An 18649-nucleotide genomic window follows, 5' to 3' on the forward strand; every position below is an offset into this window, starting at 1 on the left:
CAAAAAAGTACATCGATGTGAATTTTTAAAGGGTTAGTTTACCCAAAAATGAAAATTCTGTCATTTATTACTCACCCTCGTGCTGTTCCACATGCACCCGTAAGACCTTCGTTCATCTTCGGAACATAAATTAAGATATTTTAGTTGAAATCCGACGGCTCCGTAAGGCCTTCACAGGGAGCAATGACATTTCCTCTCTCAAGATCCATAAAGGTACTAAAAACATATTTAAATCGGTTCATGTAAATACAGTGGTTCAATATTAATATTATAAAGCGACGAGAATATTTTTGGTGCGCCAAAAAAAAAAAAAAACGTATTTAGTGATGTCCGATTTCAAAACACTGCTTTAGGAAGCTTCGGAGCGTAAATTAATCAGTGTATCGAATCTGTTCGGAGCGTCAAAGTCACGTGATTTCAGCCGTTGGCAGTTTGACACGCGATCTGAATCATGATTCGACACACTGATTCATTGTGCTCCGATTCTTCCTGAAGCAGTGTGTTGAAATCGGCAATCACTAAATAAGTCTTTTTTTTTTTTTTTTTTTTTTTGGCGCACCAAAAATATTCTCGTCGTTTTATAATATTAATATTGAACCACTGTACTCACATGAACCGATTTAAATATGTTTTTAGTACCTTTATGGATCTTGAGAGAGGAAATGTCATTGCTGGCTATGGAGGCCTCACTGAGCCATCGGATTTACAACTGAAGGTAAAACATGATGAACAATACATGTGAAATAATCAAAGAAGAAAAAACCTAAACGAATTCAACATTTTAAAGATGCTAAAATGACAAAAGTAGACAATATGCAAATTTATTCAAGAAGTCTCGTCTTCTGAGGAACAGATGCACATATGGTAAACATCATGAGGTTCTTGATGAACTTTTACTAGTCCTCATGAGCTCAGCACGCATGCATTGGCAGAGACAGAAAGAAATTTGAGCATCTCTCGGCTCTTCCTGTCAATTTTCGTGCCCTTCCCATGAGAAAGGAAATGAATGCCTAGTACAGCCACAGAAATGTGTGAGTGTGTGTGGAGGAGAGACAGAAGCAAACACCGACATCCTCATCACATCTGGAAGTGATTGCCACACCAGTAACTAAAGCATGCGTTCTCATACACTGCCATGCAAAATAAAGCAGTAAATCAATCATCAACAGCAAACAGGGACGGCTGAAGTACCAGGTAAGGTTCTTTGCTTTATGATCAGGCAGACAGCATCACCTAGTGGACATTGATACATAGGAATACCTAACCTGATGTAATAAGATCACCTCTATTTATTACACAAGTAATCAATTCAAATGCAGTAACATCAAGAAACTGATACAGATGTTAAGAGAGTGACAATAATGTATGACCAGGCTCAACTGCAGAATATTGAACATCTGGGATTCACAATGGTCTATGCAATTCCCTACCTTTGCATGTTCATTTATTAATTATTTTGGCCAATTTCATAATAATAATAATAATAATAATAGTAATAAACAAATATTTTCTAAATAGTAAAATAACAACTATTCCCAACTATATTCCTAATAATTATATTCAATAAATGTTGGAATAATTTATATTAATAATTAGAATAAAATAGTAAATAAATAGTAAAAATGATTATTCCTAATTATATTATTTATAATTATAACTCCATAAATTTTGGAATAACTTACTAAAATTAATTTTATTGTTGTAAAAATAATAAATAATTTAAAATATTCCCTCTCTGTATAAAATAGTAATTATTTGTATATATATATATATATATATATATATATATATATATATATATATATATATATATATATATATATATATATATATATATATATATATATATATATATATATATACACACACACAGATAATAACACAGATAATTACTATTTTAAACTGTTGGACTAATTAATCATAATAATAATATTTTTTTCTTCAAAATAACACACACAGATAATTACTATTTTAAACTGTTGGACTAATTAATCATAATAATAATATTTTTTTCTTCAAAATAATAAATAATAAAATTACAGAAAATAAAAAATTATTCATAACTATATTTCTAATAAATATTATTCCAAATGTTCGCCACTTAAGAAGAATATCTTATATTTCTATACCAATATTTACATTTATATATAATTTAAATATATAAAAATATAAATATATTTGTGTATTTATACATACATGCTTATATTTCTTAAATATATACATGTTTGTGTGTGTATTTATATATACATAATAATTATACACGAAACAAACACACATATATTACGTAAACACACTCTTTTGTACACGCAACCACGGTTATCGTTGAACAGCCCTAATATATATATATATATATATATATATATATATATATATATGTATATATGTACACACACACACACACACACACACACAAACATCCTACTTTGATTTTTAAAAGACACTCAACAAAAACACCACATATTGTATTTATAGCTTCTGTTTGATTAAAATAATCTCGTAAATCAAACAATTATGTGCACAAAATATATATAATTCTTAGAGAATACAACTAAAGGAGTTAAACTAGTTTAATAAAGGCCTGTGATGATAGTCTCAAGAGTCAGCATCTTCAGTGCCAAATTCACAGGAACATGGCTGCTTTCCTGGACTCAGATCATGTTTAGTCTCAGACTATAAAAGATTTCACCAAGAATAATCAGTACTGACAGCGAAAGTTCATCCAAGACTCTGCCTAATCCGCTTTAGGGAAATTGGCTCCATGTGTTCCAGCTGACCGATGATCCATCCTGGGTTTCACTGTTCAGTGATTACAAAAGACAAAATATATACTGGCATTCATGTAGCAGCAGTTAATCAAAGTCTGACAGCAAATTGTAAACAAATCACTTTATTTTATTTTGCGCGTAACTAAAACGCATCCTTTACAAAACATTCAAAGAGCTCCTTTATGTCGGAGAACCACTCGACCCGACATAATGAGAAATAAAAAAGCCAGGGTCGGAATTTAGAATGAGTATTATCTTTCGTTGCAGAGGAATAATTCTGAACGCGCTCTTGTTTCCCGCTGTAACTTTGAAAGGATGAAGGTCACCAATGCAAAGTGGCTGGCAGCTCCTTTCTAAGTGAGAGACAAGATGATTACGTTTAACTAAAACCACCCACACGCCGTAAGACGAAACACAGTGCTTTCAGGGTCAGCGCTCTTTTCAACAAATTATCTCTTTCTCACACACCAGCGACATGTCAAATAGAAACATACAGAGTTCCTCATGTTTTTGTGTTCCAATTCATTCTCCCTCTCACTTGCGTTTTTTTCCCTCGTCTCTCACTCATAGTGCATGTCAACAGATTGCTGATTTGAAGAAGTGTGTTGTGGACACAGAGCTTTGATGTCAATAGAGAGATCTGATTGGCTTGCTTGTCTCCTGCAGATGTCCACGATGATCTGTGGTTGGCTGCGTTTATTCCGCCTGGCAACCACAGGAGGCGCTCAGCTCACGGCCACAGCTCCTCACCTGCTGACCGGCATCTGAACCCGCCTTCTGTGGGAAGAGGAAGAGAGATTATTATGTTCAAGCAAACTACAAGACAGAAGGTCGATTCACAGTTTCTCGTTTCTGTTATTGGTGCACTTTATACAATTAATCACACACTAAGTGCAGCAATTACAAGATATTTCTCCTTTCTGACTAAAGCTGATTCTGCGTAATGGAGAGAAACAAGATTATGGATGAGTTTGAGGTTATTTTTGCACTGATTTTCACAGAACATGAAAAGAAATTTCATTTGCTTTGGTAAATTAACACTTGCTGGATTTGTTTGAGCACTGAAACACCCAGACAAATCTGGTATTTAAACATACGCAGATAAGATTATTCAATAAACTCTGCTCTTTTTATTATCATCACTTCGCCTCCTGCTTCTGCTCTTCCCCGGCTTTCTCAGTTCCACACCCGTAAGACCTTCGTTCATCTTCGGAACACAAATTCAGATATTTTTGATAAAATCCAATGGCTCAGTGTGGCTTCCATTGACAGCAAGATAATGAACACTTTCAAATGCCCAGAAAGATACTACATTTAAAACAGTTCATGTGACTACAGTGGTTCAACCTTAATGTTATAAAGCGACAAGAATACTTTTTGTGCGCCAAAAAAACCCTAAATAACGACTTTATTCAACAATATCTCAAGCGTACTGACCCTTCAATATTTTAAGACAGGAATATTTCACAACATGCTGCTGCTTTTCAATGATGAGCCATACAAAGCTTGATAAACATAACACCAAACATCACTCCTGTAAGACTCTGCTGATGCCGTGTTTTGGTGCAGGAACAGATGCACAGATACTGTGCTAGTGCTTCATCACTAGGTGGCACTGTTATATCATTTTCATTATAGCATACATCAACGTCTCAAACTGTGTTTCCAACATGTAGATTCATCTCTGAACATTGTGTACTGTTTATTAAAAACTGTCCGAGCCATGAGCAAACTACCAGTCAGAAGTTTGGACAGGCCTACTAACTCTTTATTATTATTATTATTATTAATACTTTACAATAAAAGTTAAAAGCCATCAAACTAGTAAATAACACAAATGGATGTACAAGAGACCAAAAAGTAAAAAAAAAAAAAAAAAAAAAACTACATAGCATAGGCACTAGTTCAATATTTATTTGTGTTTACAAATGAACTAAATTTCATTACTTTTAACTATAATTTTAATCATATTAAATATTTTAAATATATTTAAGGTACTCTATGTAACTTTTGGCCCTCTAGTGGTAAAGAAATCATGCATTTTGCGAAAGAACATTGTTTTGGTTGTGCTTTGTCTATGCGGATGAATATGACCCTTCACAATAGATAAATGTTTTACAATAAACTCTATTAGAGAGATGAATTAAGAAATGTATCTGTTCAATACAACATCTTATTCTCTTGTTGAGAAATAACGCCATCTCTGTGTCACTTTTATAACATTTCAAATTCCAATGTTGATTTGCGTTTAATTGACCCTTCGCCGGGAGTTTGATTGACAAGCGATCTAATCATAATGCCGCATCCGCCATGTTGTCCAACAAAGCAGACAGGAGTTGGAAGATGACCAAAATGGAAATTGAAAAATAGTGTGTATTGAAGTCTTTCTGCGTTTGAAACAACATTCCTTCTGATGTTCATTCATGTTTATTTGAAGCTATAAATTAACTAGTAGGAAGAGATGATCGATTCACGAGCCGCTTGAGCTGAGGCGCTACAGCAAACTGTCACGACACATTAAAGAGCCACAAAACGGTTTTTAGTGTTCAAATTTCTTTAAAAATTACACAATTTGAAAGCTGGGACTTTGCTTAATATCATAAGTAACCTGCTCTGTCTTGTCTGTCGACGTGTTGTCAGTGTCCTCTTTGCTCCGTGATGTATTTTTCACTCTGTTTGGCGTGCCACAGCGCCATGGCTTGTTGGACAAAGCAACAGTAAGTAGGGGGGGCGGGTTTTTGCGAAGGGTCAATTACGAGCTCTCTTTTTGCAAATAGACTCTCTTCTGTTCAGCATTTCTTTAAAAACAGGTGATTCCCCGAAAGGTTTGAGATTTATAACCTATGCCACTCCCACAGCATACATGAGTCAAAGTAGCCGGAGCAACTTTTCCCTACTTAAAGATACGACGAGACATGCACAGGTGAGTGACGTATGAAAGCAATTTCCCATGAAAACTATTCCTAAAATATAAATATTGAAAAAAGCTTACCATAGTGAATAAAATGAGTTTTTCAAAACACGAATTGGAAGAAGGATTGATGATGTATTTACTCAATTTGGTTAATTTTGAACAACAAAAAAGTTACAGTGTACATTTAATAAATATAACAAATGTAAATATAATTTTTAAAAATAATTTTTAAATATTTAAATAATATTGAATATTATTAAATCATATTATTGTATATTAACAAAAATAATTAATTAATTAGTAATAATATTAAAATAAACACTGAACTAAGGCCGTGTGTCCACCTAAGCGTTTTTTCCAGCTCCGAGCGTACTTTTTCAATTGTTTTCAATGGGAACGCCGCGTTTTTTAAACGGCGAGAGCGTAACGAGGCGCTGAACGTGTTTTTTACGCTCAAGCGCTGAGAGCTGGCCGTTTATTACTGGTTGAAGAATGTTCAACTTTGAGTAAAACGCTGCACTCACCACTGTCACTTTTTAGCCAGCCGTCCAATCAGAGTGGAGGAGGGGCGGGACAAATACAATTCCGACCAACTGTCACATTCTTGCTGTACAGCGACATCAACAAACAGAAACAAAATGGATGAGAAATTAATATTGCTGCTCTCCGAAAATACATAGCAAAGTAATTTCACACTGTGTCAACATTTTAAGTCTGAAACAAATTACCTGAAAAATCAGTTATAAGTAACAGTGCCGCGGATATTCCGTATCATAGCAACAAAGCGTCTCAACGGAAAAAAAACGCTGCGCTGCAAAAGCGCTCTCAAACGCTCACAGACGGGCGTTTTAAGCAGAGCGCCTAGCGTTTTCAGCTGGCTAAAAACGCTCTGGTGGACACACGGCCTAAGTGCAAATAGCGTCCCTTGTTGGTAAACGCTAACTCCGCCCACCAATGTCTGGTTAGGCCACTCAAGTTTTAAAAAAGAAACGTGGAACTCAGTCTTCAGTGGCGCAGCAGCAGCGAGTAACCGTGCGTTCACACCGCCGCCGGCGAGAGCGTCAACATTGCCTTGGCCGCCCTGCCAACAACGCTGTACTGTTCGTTCAAACCGCCGCCGACGGGAGGGTCATAGCAGATTCAAAGTAAATGACAAGTCGCGTCAACCAATGGGAAGCCTCTCAAGCGAGGATCTCTACATTCTAATTGATTGCCGCCGAACCGCATCATAGCTCATTACCATAAAGTTAACCTGATTTCAACTCTCCTCGACGCTCTCACCGTCCAAGACGCGCCGCTCTCGCCGGAGCTTGCCACCGGCGGTGTGAACACACAGATTTGGCTTTTACCGCGATCAGCGCGGGTTTGAATCCGCCGTTTGCTGAGCTCGCATTTATTTTCAATGAAAATAATATTAAATATTAATAATATTAAAAGTATTTACTGGTTAGGATTAGGGGAAGGAGCAGGGAAGGTTTTTATTCTCCCAATAAGGCAGCATCCATTTCATTTTAATTTTAATAAATATAATCATTTATACTCTATGATATTATTGTATCCTGTTAATGTACAAAAATACTGAGGTGCAAATAGTATCTGCCAATATGAAGTATAGACAGCATCTAATTAATATTTACTCTTATTGCAAAGAACTGATACTTTTACATGGTGTAAATAGAATCTATCGCTATTTTCACTTAGTGTAAATAGCATATCGCTAAGAAAATGCTGTTATTGGCACTAAGAAAATATACTATTTTCACATTTCAAATAGCCACTGACTAAAATAAAATAGTAAAATATTAATAAAAATAAACAGCTGCAACTCTAAAAATAAAGAGTACATTTATTCATCTTATTCAATGTTTTATTTCTAATTTTATTTTCTGTAGTTAACTTTGTTCATCAAAGATCACATTACTTTGGGATTTCTGAAAGTGAATTTCAATGTACAGGCTTGTGAAACTGCATATATTATCTCTGACACACATAAAAGCCAATAAAAAATGCTTTTTTCCCCCTCAAAAACCTCAACAAGAACGCACATGCGCATGCGCACACACAAGCACACACACCTGGGTGGGTTTGCGTGAAGGCCTTTTCGGTTGGTTGTCTGGGTGATTAGGAGTCCAAGCCCCCAGGCTCTGATTGGAATAGAAGTCCATAGGATACACTTCCTGCCATCCCACCTGCTGCAGTGCAACTGCTGCCTGAAACAGAGAGAGATTTTTAATTAAAGACAGCTGACTGCAGCATCAAACGCTGTAGCTACAAGCCAGAGGAACGCCGAGAATCTTGAGAAAACAACATGGCAGTGTTGCCAACAGCCGACGGGTCGATACACGCATCAGCTACGAGCGCAGTCAGATATCAAGGGAGATCTAGTCAAACACACCGCTTCTCATCTAAGAGGGCACGTCACATGACTCTAATACCGCAAAAAATCTCCCCGATGGCTCTATGTATTACCGATGCGCAAAGATCTTCCCCACTGGCAAAATGCACCGAGCAGAGACTCTGAGTCGAGGTGAGATCCGTGCTGTTCCATGTGACCTACAAATGCAGACGAATACATTAGAAGGCCTCTGGAGGAATGCAGGACTTCCTCGTGCATTCGGCTACATTACATAAACTCCAGCAGGATCTCGCCAGTCAGACTGAGCTGCTTATATGAATAATCAATGCGCCGTGTTCGTCTCCGCCCGTGGGCACGTATACCCACTTCACAAGCGAGGCAAGCTGTAACGTACGGCTCTAATACCGTGGGAGAAATGACAAACGCCCCCGCCTCCGGTGAAGAACTGTCTCTCTCTGCTGAAAATAATACAATACTTCACAAACAAATGCTTCTTCATAAATCTCTCTTAAATACCCTTCAAAGCCTAATAGTACAGTCGCTCGCTTTTATTGACTGGAAAAGTGACAGTCGAGAAGTTCATGCCTGAATGTTTTTCTGTGAAAATTGAGGCTTATGAAATGTAGTGTGCATTTAATAATATAGACTCTATATAATATAGTAGCTCTACATAGAAATGGCATTTCTATATATATATTCTAGAAGGAGATTGCTTAACATTGTGAACTGTTTATTAAAAACTGTCAGAGCCATGACTAAACTACCAGTCTGAAGTTTGGACCTACTCAATCTTTATGTTTTATTAACGTTTTAGAAAAATAGGTCCACCAAACAAGAAAATAACACAAATGGAAGTACATAAAAAGTACAAAAGTTCATTAAAAATATAAATAAAAAAAATAAAAATAAAAAATACATAGGCACCATTTCACTGTTTAAATTTTGATAATTGTAACTAATTTTAATAATATCAAATTACAACTATTAATATTAACTATTAAACTATTAATATAATATATAGTTTTCAATATAATTTTTTTATTAATTTTATATTATTAATAAAATATTAGTATAGTTATAAAATTATTAACATTGAAGATATTAAAACATAGTATTAGTATTAAAGTATTAAAAATTATAAAATATTTAGTATTAAATACATTTCTAAAATAATGAAATATTATAACATATTTAAATAATAAAATATTAATAAAATAAACATCATATTATAAACTATATACTATTATATAAATAGGTAAAGCCATCAAACTACAATATAAAACAAATGGAAGTAAAATAATTATGTAGGGACCAAAAAGTCAAGAAATTGATACAAACACTATTTCACTTTATATTTGTTTATAAAAATAATTTAAACTTTAACAATTTTAAATAAAAATATAATAATATTGAATATTTAATATTTCACATTAATAAAATAAAATACAATGAAAAAAGAAAAATGTATAAAAATAAACAAGTATTGCTAAAAAATGCTGGGTTAAAAACAACCCAAGTTGGGTTGAAAATGGACAAACCCAGCGGTTGGGTTAAATGTTTGCCCAACCTGCTGGGTAGTTTTATTTAACTCAACTATTGTTTAAAAATTACTGTATTGCTTATTTAAAATTAACCCAAAGTATGTTGGAAATGAACATTTATTAATGTTCAATGAATAATTATTAAACAATAAACATTTATTAAATTGCTTATTAATAAATTTATTTTAATAAACTATTAAACTATTACATTTATATTAATAAAATATTAAAGCTCATTAATAAACATTCACCTTTTGTCTATTATTGTTGTCTCTAATTGCATCTGGTTTTTAATTTCCCAACTATTTTGGGTTCATTTTAAGCTAGCAATTTTTAAATAATAGTTGGTTTAAATAAAGCTACCCAGCAGGTTGGGCAAACACTTAACCCAACCGCTGGGTTAAAACAACCCAATCGCTGGGTTTTGTCCATTTTCAACCCAACTAGGTTTGTTTTTAACCCAGCATTTTTTAGAGTGTATATTAACATATATTAATCATTATTATTATTTAAAAAAAAATTGAATAAACATTTATCACATGAATTTTTGTGTCAATTAGTGATCCAGAAATGTAAAATGGTGGGAAAAAAGGTATGTTTATGAGATAAAAAGATCTAGGATGAGCATGCTAACATCCGTCTTTCGTTCTCTCCTCCTCCATTCATCTTGTCCTTATTAACCCTGGCACATCCATCCCTCTTTCACTGGCTTTTCATCAGTGCTGTGCATAAGCTACCTGCTAATCCCTACACTGACATGAGAGGCAAGTGTGTCATTGACTATAAATATAACATGAGACACATTGAAAATCACTGCCTTCTCTCTCTTTCTTCATCATACTTCACTTTTACACTCCTTTAAGTCCTCTCATTTCTTTCCAACTCCACAGAAAGATCAAACACAAGCAGAGATGCATTAAGATGGCAGTGTCCGAGAAAACTTTTACTATGAACTCAATGTTCAGATATTTAAGCAAACTGGCTGGGCAGAAACGCTGTTACACTACAAAACAGCGTGTTATTCGAATGTATTGTCATAATGCCATATTTGCTCTACGTTTCTACGGCACCAAATGCGCTGAGCTCCAGCGTGGGCCAAGCGGCAATGAAAATGGATTATGGTGACGCATAATATGAGAGCCACATATGATTATGCAGTGCTTCAATATGACTCTACAGAGCATTATCATTTTTCACTAAGAGATATGATGCCATAAAATACTCAACATAAATGATCTTCTACTGGTACAGTGGGTAGATTGTGGCTATAGACCGAAATAATGGCCAGAATGATTAATAGTCTGATTTTTAGTCATTTTGAGAGGCGTCGGCACATAAACATGCCTGCTTGGCTGATTAACAGAAGTGGAAGTTTCCTCTGGTGGCAGAATAAAATCAATAGCATTGCCAATGGATAATGCACATCGTGAATTTTGAGTAAACAGTGCGTAAAATAAGTTTCTGAATTGTTATACTTTATGATTGTGAACAAAATGCTGTATGTACTGTATAAAAACAATAATAGTCATTTTGAAATGAACTTCTTGTTTACCAGTAAGTTACTCTGACCTAATCAAAATGCAGTAATCTTAGCATGTGAAAATTCAATGTGCTAATTTATGTTTTATATTTGGGTCTATCCAACAACCCAAACATACTGTATAGGTAATTTAACATTTTTAATTAATGTAATATCACAAATATATATTAGAATAAAAATAAATGTATACACTACCTCACAAAAGCTGATTCAAAAATACAGTAAAACATATTGTGAAATATTTTTTACAGTTTAAAACAGCTGTTTTATATTTATTATATTTTAAAATGTCATTTATTCCTGTGATGAAGCTGAATTTTTAGCAGCCATTACTCCAGAAATCATTCAAATATGCTAATTTGCTGCTCAAGAAACAAAGAAAAGAAATTCCCTTTTTAATCAATGTTTTTCAGGATTATTTGATGATTAGAAAGAGCAGCATATATTTGAAACAGAAACATTAAAAATATTTGTAACATTATTAATGTAATTATTGTCCCTTTTGAAAAATAATGAAGTATTATTTTTATTTGTAATTATTAAAAATATTATTATTAAAATATTATTTATTATTTTTTCTACAGTAACTCCATATTTCTTTATAATGATCAAAAATTGAGGACTGTTTGTGTTTTTAAATGTTGAAGGATATTCAATACATTATACAATGTGGAATATACTTTTAGAGAGTTCTATGAAATTGAATGGCTATATTTAATGCTTAAATGTTTATTTTGTCTTGAGAGCTGCCACTCTAAATTTCATTGTACTTGCACTGGTACAATGACAATAAATTATATTTTATTTTATAAAAAAAAAATAATAATAATTAATCATACTAACCTAAACTTTTGAACAATAGTACAAATTTGTAATATAACTTATACATTATAAAATACATAAAAAATATAATACTAAACAGTAATTATTATTACTGTTTGAAATAATATTTTAGTTAAATATTAGTGTATAGTGTATATAGTGTATTATATATAAACACAAATATAAATTTAAATTATAATATATTACATATAAGCCCCAATTTTCAGTTGTCATTACTCCAGTCTGCCAAGAAAACCATGTATTAAATAATCCTTCTAATGTACTGATTGGTATTCGAGAAACCTTTTTATAGGCAGAGTTGCAAATGGTTAATTAAGTGTGGAAACAGCCAAACGTCGTCATTTCTTTCAAGTCACTGCACAATTTCATATTTTAGTTTTAAAACTGATCAAACAAAAACACATTTCAAGTAACTCATCAGTATGTTCTTTTAAGAGATTAAGGCTATTTTCATGCACTACTGTCTTGAAAAAAAGAAGAAGAAGAAAAAAAAAAGACAGCAAACTGGATCTAACCAGGACAGAAAGAGAGAGAGAAGTGAATGGCCCAGATGCACAACAGCAAGACGACAAGCACACCAGAGCCTCAAGTAGAGTCTCAGCTGGCAGCTTCATTGAACAGTTCACACTAAACAACAGCTTCTGACCTTTAGGCAGAGTTTCAAAGAAAAAGCCACATCTGACACAGGCAAATAAGCAGAAAAGGGTAGAATGGGCTCAAAAACATTAAAATAACACAGCAAATAATTATCATGGATGGCTGAATCTAAGATAACATTGTTGTGACTGGGTGGGTCAAATGAAAACTGGATGTGTGTCAGTATATTCGGTCCATGCGTTCGTTCTTAAAGTGACAGCAGCCTAATAAACCTGCTGCTGTCTGTCGTTAATCAAGCAAGCATCAAAAGTAAAAGAGAAAATCACTCACTGCTCCTGAATAACTTATAAGAATCATCGTGCTTTTTCATTTGATTATTCAATTTCTGTATTATTTCTTACCTGAAAGCTACTGTTAAATAGATGTTAGTGGATTTCGAATGCTTTGCATACTACATAGCAAATGAGAGCAACTCTCTCTTATGTGTATCTAACGCCACTGTTACTCTCACACTTCAAATGACTGCATGTAATTTTTGGTTGTATTTTTGTATTTTCAAATGACAAATTACCTCTATTTTAATTAAATACATTTTTCACAGCATTATTTTGTATTTTATTCACATACATTTGATGAGTAAGTATTTGTAATTTGTAACTAAATACTTTTTGATGTATTTGTGCCCATCTCTGTCTGTAAACACACACACACACATTAGCATTATACCACTATCAGACACTTTCATCATTAGATATCAGTATAGATTTTGCTATCGGCCACAGAAAATCCCATATCAGTCGACCACTAGTACATTATGCTTGTGAAATTCCTGATCGACTAAGAGAGAAGAGAAACAGTCATCCTAATGAGGTCTATCTGCAGATAAAACCTGCCAGATGTTCTTGTTTTGCATGTGGGAATGGGGAATAGGGATTTACCCGAGACACCTATCCCAGGAAAAAACGCTTGGTGTGTGATTCTGGCTAAGTCCTGTTTTGGCATGACATGAATCAAGATGCGTACTAGCTTCTGGTGATAAGAGAGAAAGACATGTTTGGAGAGGCGCTGCTGCTAGTCGGCCAGTGGGAGGAGCTACTGTTCCACTCTGAGCTGGCCGACTCATCCCGCCGGTCTCTGAGGAGTAGAGATAGTGGGTAAACAAACCCTGTTCCTTCACATAACACAAAGGTGTATGCATAGATGTTTGTTTGTTTGCAAGTGCAAACGCATACACACGTTGTACACACAAATACATTCAGAACCTTTATGTCCCAAAAGCACTCAGAAATGCCCAGAAACACGCATAACAAACATGACTGGCAGCATATCGACTGATGGGGCAGAGGTGAACACCTGCAGTGGATGTGTAGGTGTGCCTGATGTTAAAAGGATAGTTTACCCAAAAATAAAAACTGTGTCATCATTTACTCACCCTCAAGTTGTTCCAAACCTGTATACATTTCTTTGTTCTGCTGAACACAAAGGGAGATATTTGGAAGAATTATTGTAACCAAGTAGATCTCGCCCCTCAATAACTACCATAGTAGGAAAAATACTATGATAGTCAATGGGGAAGTCAATCTTCCTTGGTGTACAGCAGAACAAAGAAATTCATACAGGTTTGGAACAACTTGAGGGGGAGTAAATGATTACAGAATTTTCATTTTTGGGTTAACTATCCCTTTAAGGGAGATAAGTTTTTTTTTTTTTTATGGTCAATATGGTCTTTTTTCCTATGCTTTCATAGTAAAGTACAGTAGTAGAGAACTGTGCTGTGTGCATGCATGCAAGTCTCAAGTACCTCATATGGAGACAACAGGGGTTTGGAAAAAGCTGTTCCCCAGTCGATGGAAAGGCGAGGACAAGCGATCTGCACCCACCTATATATATATATATATATAGAGAGAGAGAGAGAGAGAGAGAGAGGGAGAGGGAGAGGGAGAAGGGTAGTTAAACAAAATAGTCAAAATTCAAATGTTTGCAAACCATTTTACTTGAGTTATGTCATTATTTCAGAGTGCGAACAATAGGAACTGACTGGATAGCTAAAATTAGTCTCGGCTGGGTGAGCAAATACAGACACAGTGGGTGTAATATAAAGAATGAAATATAAAAAGTGTCCATGAGGAAGTAGCATGCCACGCCAGTCCGGAAAAGTGAAGCCAAAGCGTCTTGATCGCCCCCAGGTGGCTGGGATCAGTATAGGTCATAAGTCCCACCCTCTCCATGAAATGTAATGGGATGCGAGACAAACTAAACAACCAAATTACACTTTAAACATTTCTTTTTGGTCATTTTAGGCAGTTTTTAATAACGCTGGTGTCAGTTCAAGTGTTCGTTCTTTAAGTAAGTTTGGTTTTAGTTAGTTATTTGATGCTATAAAAACGGGGGTGAGACGCCATCATTGACAGCTGAGATTGACAGATTCTCTGAGCAAAGTAGTCTCTGAGGTACCAAAATACTTTTTTCTGGATCTTCGTGAAGAGATTCGGAGATCTACATTTTCATAACCGATAATGTTTATTTCACACCGACATCATTGAGCTGTTCTGAGTGTGGGCAGGAGCTTGATATCACGACTCCACTTCGCGCTCACTACTGCGCAGACTCGGGCTGCAAGTTCACTATGCGCAGACTCCAGACTCAAGATGTCAGAGCCATATTGGCACACTGGTGGCTTCACTTACTACAATGGAAGAGAGTGAAGGTGCGTCGTCCATCTTTTCTATGTCTATGGTAATAAATGAAATGGGGTGTGGTCTCCTCACTGTGATTGGTTGAAAACAAATCTGGTGTTTAAAAATGAAAAATGACAAATAAAATAAATTTTTGGAGATTAAAAGTGTATCTATCTATCTATCTATCTATCTATCTATCTATCTATCTATCTATCTATCTATCTATCTATCTATCTATCTATCTATCTATCTATCTATCTATCTATCTATCTATCTATCTATCTATCTATCTCATATATATATATATAATTTATATTTATTTATTTATTTTAGGGCTGTCAAAATAACACGTTAATTTCGATTAATTAATCGGAGAAAAAATAACACGTAAAAAAAAATAACGCAAATTAATCCATTCCGTATTGACCTTTGAACCTGGAGCCGTTCTAGCCACCATTCAACTGTAAAATGAAGGAGGGAGACGACTGCTGCGCTGACGGACAGAACAAGCAGAGCTCCTCCCTCGCTCCTCATTTTAATGAATCATGACAACAACTGATCTGTCCACACGGCCTATAATGAATCATTTACTCGAACAACTCTGAAATGAGAACATAAGTGTGCTTACCCCATTTAGCAAGCGTGGTTAGTAAAATTAGCCTTAATAATCCACAATATTTTCAGGTTATTTAAATGACAATGTGTAGTAAATTAGGCCTACCTATAAAATCAGTTAGTTTAGACTGGAGTGAGGTGAAACCAGAACAAAGCAAGTTGTTGTTAGCTAGGTGCATTCAATTGGATATGGTAGAAAATGATATTATTAGTTAATATAACTTCTAAATGCTACTTTTTAAATACTTTTCAGGTTTGGCAAAAAAGCATCTTCTCTTACAAAGCTATAAAATCATAATTTATTTATTTTTTTTTTTTGCAAAGAGAGCAAGAAAGAATTACAGTGAGAGTGACGGGTACTTTATTGTCAGTATGGGGCTCGCAGATCACGCGGGTAGGGCACTTTTTACTGTTTGTGTGGATGACCATGTCTGTCACCACCGAAGACCATTTCTGACCCAGGAAAAACCCTGTATTGATTCATTTTAATTGAAATATTTAATATTTTCGCAGCAAAAATTATGTATGCAATTAATTTAGATTAATCACAGAGTGTGTAATTAATTAGATTAAAATTTTTAATTGATTGACAGCCCAATATATATATATATATATATATATATATATATATATATATATATGTATATAGATAGATAGATAGATAGATAGATAGATAGATAGATAGATAGATAGATAGATAGATAGATAGATAGATAGATAGATAGATAGATAGATAGATAGATAGATAGATAGATCGATCACAATAAGACCAGGAACATATTTAAGAAAGCAAATAAAATTATGAAGACTGTAATCTGCATATTGTAACCATTAACTTTTTCCCCACTATTGATGGAATTTTCCGTCATTAATGAGCCAACGCTTTTTGACGGAAATTTCTAGCTTTCTGTGTTTTACTGTTATACGGTAGTGGGCGCTACTATGCATCTTCTGAAAGAGTACTGAATATCCTGATCAAAACACAGGCGAAGAAGAAGCAGAAACAAGCGATAGCATTATGTAATCCGATGCATATGTAAAATAACACAATCATCAACATTAAACAGCATATAAATCAAAATTGTCTAACGTTACAGAATTAAATGTTGAACCAGGATGAGCTATAGGACTGTGAAGCTTTGGGGGTGTTGATGGACTCGATCTACTCCGTGTTTTGATCATCCTTGTGAATCTGATCCTGACATAGTCTTCGACAAAAAAAGTTTCTCAGATTTTTCTCAAAAAGAAGCTTTTTTTTTATGAAACTTTGCCACATTCAAATGTTGATAAAAAAAGATTCTTTCTTTTGATATACTTCATGTTCAGATATTCAAACAACAAAATATTCTGGAGGCCATGAAACTTTTGTGAAAATGATCAAAAATGCTAGAGCTGGCTGGGAACTTTTTTCAAAAACACTGGCGGGGAAAGTATGCAAAATAAACTAGTTTATCATAGATAATCTAGTCAACCACTGTGACCCATCGATAACACATAAATGATGAAAGAGTTCAAAATGAAATCAAATGTGTTATTTTATTATAATTTTATAGTATTTTTGAATTGGCTTTATTTTTTTTTATATTTTCAGTTTTCATTTGAGTAATTTTGTGCTTTTGTCAGTTTTTTTTTTTTTTTTTTTTTTTTAATATATCCACATAGCCTTAATTTATTTTTATTACAGTTTTAGTATACCTATTTCAGTTAATAGTTAGAAAACTGGAAATATATATTAAAAAATATTTTATTTTAACTATTTTAATCACTGAAAACAAATTAACATTTTTTTTTAAACAAACTGCCTCATACTATTTAAGATACATGTGAAGGAAAAGCGAGAAACACACACACACACACACTTGGGGAAGCAGAGCACAGCTCAGCTCGCAGGGAGAATGTGAATGTGAATATGAACTGCATTGATGTGCAGTGCTGATGCTCTCTCCTGTAAATATGAGAGTAAATCTGCACTGCCCTAAAGCTTCCCTGCAAAGCATTATTATTTAGACAAGCATGGAGTCAAATAAAATAAAGAAAGAGTGGGGAGAGGAGGAGGAAAAAGGAAAGAGGATTGAGGTGAGAAAGAGGCAGCGATAAGAAAGGTAAGGTGAGCAAAAACAACTGCAATGCAATGCCCTAGTCTCCACGGAGCTACCCTACATAGCAGCCAGACTAGGCGGCAGAGAGAGAATAAGAAAGAGAGAGAGAAGGAGGGACAGAAAAGAATAACAGTGGCATTAGAGGTGAGGGAGGGCTCAGAGAGTCATATGAAGAACAGTATGAGGGATCGTTGGCAGGCAAAGCGAGAGTGTCTAGAAACTGCATTTGTCTTTAGAATGTGTGTTATGAATACAGAAGCACTGGAGCTGGAATTGTGGGTATTCGGATGCCTAATGTAAGAGAACACTCACTGGACTTGCACACCTGCAGCTAAACTCCACACTTGGGAAACTGACAATATATATGTATTATAAGCAGGCTTTAACAAAAGGATGCACTCTTGCATTCATATATTCATATATATATATATATATATATATATATATATATATATATATATATATATATATATATATATATATATATATATATATATATATATATATATATATATATATATATATATATATATATATAATAAATTTTAATCTAATAAATTACATACTCTGTGATTAATTAATCGCATACATATTTTTTTTTTGCTGTGAAAGTATTAAATATTTCAATTCAAATGAATCAATGAATAATCAGCATTAGTGACATTGAAGTTCAAAAACTCTTTATTATTATTTTCACTGTT

At 34.1% G+C, this 18649-nt stretch overlaps 1 protein-coding gene across 2 annotated transcripts in view; it reads right to left on the bottom strand.

Moving 5' to 3' along the window:
• Positions 1–2695: 2695 nt before the first annotated feature.
• Positions 2696–18649, bottom strand: part of dph1 (diphthamide biosynthesis 1) — a 122733-nt gene continuing 106779 nt past the window's right edge. Inside the window, exons 10-13 of one of the 2 annotated variants that reach the window (XM_067365110.1) lie at positions 14358–14436; positions 7755–7889; positions 6204–6286; positions 2696–3542 (exon numbers count right to left, since the gene is read on the bottom strand). In XM_067365110.1, the coding sequence (XP_067221211.1) occupies positions 6209–6286; positions 7755–7889; positions 14358–14436 (292 nt within the window). In that variant the 3' untranslated portion in view covers positions 2696–3542; positions 6204–6208. The remainder of the gene's footprint in view (positions 3543–6203; positions 6287–7754; positions 7890–14357; positions 14437–18649) is intronic. The other variant, XM_067365109.1, reaches the window with a different exon arrangement.

The sequence above is a fragment of the Chanodichthys erythropterus genome, chromosome 17 (genome assembly GCF_024489055.1).
Source record: "Chanodichthys erythropterus isolate Z2021 chromosome 17, ASM2448905v1, whole genome shotgun sequence".
Taxonomy (NCBI): domain Eukaryota; kingdom Metazoa; phylum Chordata; class Actinopteri; order Cypriniformes; family Xenocyprididae; genus Chanodichthys; species Chanodichthys erythropterus.